We start from the raw sequence: 3,690 nt of genomic DNA, 5'->3' as shown, positions 1-3,690 counted from the left end.
GCGGGGTTATTAACCCGCTCCAGATGTGGAGCGACCTGGTGGAGCGATGTCATGGACCCGCGCGCGATTTGAAGACGTGAAGGAAACATATTGGAGAGACGTTGCGGAGCGAGGTGACTAACCCACTCCAAATGGGGAGCGAACTGGCGGAGCGACCTGCTGTACCCGTGGCGTGTATTTTCTTCTGATCGATAAATTATGTTTTATTTGGGCATTTCAGGTTGTTGACCGAGCTCATTAGGTTTTAGAAGTCATATAAATACTTTCTAAACCTAATGTTAGAAGAAATCTTTTTTTTTCTATCTAATCACAAAGAATCTTTAGGTAAAAGATCTAATCTTGATCATTATCTTGTGTGATTGCTTAGTTATATTAATCACCAATCATGATTAACACCAAATCATCATTGATTCTTGGGTTTATCATGAAGATTAGTGAGTAGTCATCGTTGGATACATGGGTTAGGGAGACTAAGGGTGATTAAGCTAGATCTAAGGTGTTTTAGTATAGATCCATCTTGTTCCTTGCTAATAGAGTGCTTTATTGCAATTTTAGAGCTGGCCTCTCTAAAGTTGAGCTCTAGGCATTTCATACCCGAAAGATGTTTGATGAAATGCCTGAACCAACTCTTCTAAGCTTTTAACATTCTTTACCAAAGAGATTTGATGTTAAAGGTGTTAAGATGGCTAATGGACTTGAAATTAATGATTGCTTAGATAATATTCAACCAAAGAAAATTGATGCTTGAGTTATCTTAGTGAATGAGCATTCATCTAGAGATAGAGTTTGTTTAGGATTGTGTCTAGGTCTAAGGTTGATAGATTGATTGAAAGGTACCACCTTTAGATTGAAACTTGATCACCCAAGGTCAATTCCCTTAGCCCATGAGTTCTTCCATTTCATAAGAAAGGAAAGCTTTGTTCTTTATTGCATTTTAGTAGTATTCTAGTTCAAAAATCATCTCACCAATTGATAGCATTTAAATTAAGCGTTGTTTTGCATTCCCTTTGCTTTAGAATCACTTAGAACTGGTTTGACATCCTTTATTCTATAACATTTGATTAAGAGCCTTGAAAACTCTTAACATCAAATTGGCGCCGTTGCCAAATTCTAAGTTGATTGTGACATTGAGATTTAGTCACTTGCTTGAGACTAAGTCAATTTTTGTTTAATTGTGTTATTGCTTCTCCTTCTTCTTCTCCCTTTGCATTTCAGGTGTATGATCACAAGAAGCAGAGGTGCAACAAACCTAGTTCCACGAGTGGAAGACATTAGAGCACTTGAGAGGGAGATTGCAAGACAGAGAAGAGAAGTAGAGGAACAGGCTCACTTGCAAAGGTTGGGGTTTGATATGGAGAATCTGCCTCAAGATGGTGATGCCCTAGGGGGCATTGATCCAAGAGCTGATCACCTTAGACCACATCGCCAGCCACAACATCCACCGCGCCAAGCTCGTGCCATTGGAGCCTATGATCAATCTCACATTAATGGTCATAGGTTGGGAATCAGAGCGCCACCACTGGAGAACAACAACTTTGAGATCAAGCCAGGGCTGCTCAACACCATAGAGAACAACAAGTATCATGGCCTTGCTGCTATAGACCCTTTTGATCACTTGTACAAGTTTGATAAATATTGTGGCTTGTCCACGACAAATGGTGTTTCTGAAGATGCTTTCAAGTTGAAGCTGTTCCCTTTCTCTTTGGGAGACAAGGCACACCAGTGGGAGAAGACTCTCCCAAGTGACACTGTCACTACTTGGGAAGAGTGTAAGAGAGATTTCCTAGACAAGTTCTTCTCTACTTCAAGAACAGCTAAGATCAGGAATGAAATCTCTGGGTTTCAACAGAAGGGTCTAGAGAGCTTCAGTGAAGCATGGGAAAGGTTCAAGGGCTACTGTTCTCAATGCCCTCATCATGGTTTCAGCAAGGAGAGTTCGCTTAGCACCTTCTATAGAGGAGCTCTACCACAGTACAAAAACATGCTTGATACTGCCAGCAATGATTTCTTCTTGGGGAGAACTGATGAAGAGGCAGAGGAACTGGTAGAGAACATGGCCAAGAGTGACTCAGTCTACAGTGAGGAGCATGATAGGGTCAACAGAAGTGATGATCAGGAGACAAAGAAAGAGATCAAGTCCTTGCAAGAGAAGATGGATTTGCTTCTTTCCAACCAAGCTAAACAGGAGCAGATGAACTTTGTGGGTGGTCCTAGTCAAGAGGTTCCTCCTAAGGTCAATGAGGTTGATGGTTTGGAAGGCCAAGAAGAGCTATGCTTCATCAACAACAATGGTACTTGGTACATGAAGGAACCTAACTTTCAGTACAACAACTACCAGCAAAGGTCTTACTCTAACAACCAGCAAGGATGATACCAGCCAAAGCAAAACACTCAGCAAGGGAGCTATCAGCCTAGGCAAAACATCCCTCTTGGTTTCAGCAATCACGACAATCAGTCTACTCAAGCTCAAGGAAGTTCTTCACAAGCTCCAGCTTCAGATACAAGTGTGGATGCAATGTTCAAGAAACTCTTGAACTTTCAGGCAAAGAATGAGAAAACAATAGGCTATGAGTTCAAGAACATTCACTCCAAGATTGATGGAAGCTACAATGAGCTCAACAACAAGATCCGAAATTTGGAGAACCAGTTTGCTTCTATGAACTCTCAGCCAAGTCGCCAACAAGGATCATTACCTGGAAAGCCAGAGCAAAACCCCAAGGAAACAATGAAGGCATCACCCTACGGAGTGGTAGAGAGTTGCCTCCAAGAGTTCTCACCACGGATGGTGAGAAACAAGGTGGGGACGTAGCCATCAACATTGATGATGAAGTAGTGATTGTAGATGAGAAGGTTGATGAAGACATTCTGGAAAAGATTGTTGAAGCTAAGGGCAAAGGAAAGGTTGGAGAAGAGAAGAGGACAGTGAAACACGGTGAAATTACTACTCCAACAAAGGAATCCTCTTTTGTTCCACCTCCCTATTAGCCAAAGCTACCATTCCCTGGAAGATTCAAAAGACAGCTATTAGAGAAGTACAAAGCACTCTTTGAGAAACAAATGAGTGAAGTTCAGGTCACAATGCCCATCATTGATGCTTTTATGTTGGTCCCTCAGTACAGTAAATTCTTGAAAGATGCTGTGGCTGCAAAGAAGAAAGAGATGGAGGGCATGATGATCCTTACCCACGAGTGCAGCGGCATTATCCAGAGGTTAGATGTTCCAAGGAAGCTAGAGGATCCAAGATGTTTCACCTTACCTTGTGCTCTAGGACCCATGGTGTTTGAGCGGTGTCTATGCGATCTTGGAGCTAGTGTTAGTTTGATGCCTTTGTCTATTGCAAAGAAGCTTGGATTTACTCAACAAGAAGTGTAGACTCTCTTTGGTGTTGGCTGATAGATCAGTGAAGATTCCTGTTGGTATCCTAGAAGACCTTCCCGTGATGGTTGGTAACTTTGAGATCCTTACTGATTTTGTTGTGTTGGAGATGGGTGAGGAAGCCAAAGACCCTTTGATTCTTGGAAGACCATTCTTAGCCATAGCAGGAGCTATTGTGAATGTCAGAGAAGGGGAGATTGATCTTCATCCTGGAAAAGGGAACATCCTCCACTTTGACATCAATGAAGTGATGAAGAGGCCAACCATCCAGAACCAAGTTTTCTACATAGATGAAATGGATGCTCTAGCTGATGA

General features: G+C 42.1%; 1 protein-coding gene across 1 annotated transcript; it reads left to right on the top strand.

The window, feature by feature from the left end:
* Positions 1-1,351: 1,351 nt before the first annotated feature.
* On the top strand, positions 1,352-3,372 carry LOC106320973. Its single transcript, XM_013759308.1, has 6 exons — positions 1,352-1,586; positions 1,671-2,136; positions 2,215-2,343; positions 2,440-2,564; positions 2,669-2,901; positions 2,986-3,372. Exons 1-6 carry the CDS (start codon positions 1,352-1,354, stop codon positions 3,370-3,372), a joined length of 1,575 nt encoding a protein of 524 aa, XP_013614762.1.
* The last annotated feature ends 318 nt before the right edge of the window (positions 3,373-3,690 follow it).

The sequence above is a fragment of the Brassica oleracea genome, unplaced genomic scaffold (genome assembly GCF_000695525.1).
Source record: "Brassica oleracea var. oleracea cultivar TO1000 unplaced genomic scaffold, BOL UnpScaffold01157, whole genome shotgun sequence".
Lineage (NCBI taxonomy): Eukaryota > Viridiplantae > Streptophyta > Magnoliopsida > Brassicales > Brassicaceae > Brassica > Brassica oleracea.
This window is presented reverse-complemented; position numbering and strand designations above follow the sequence as displayed.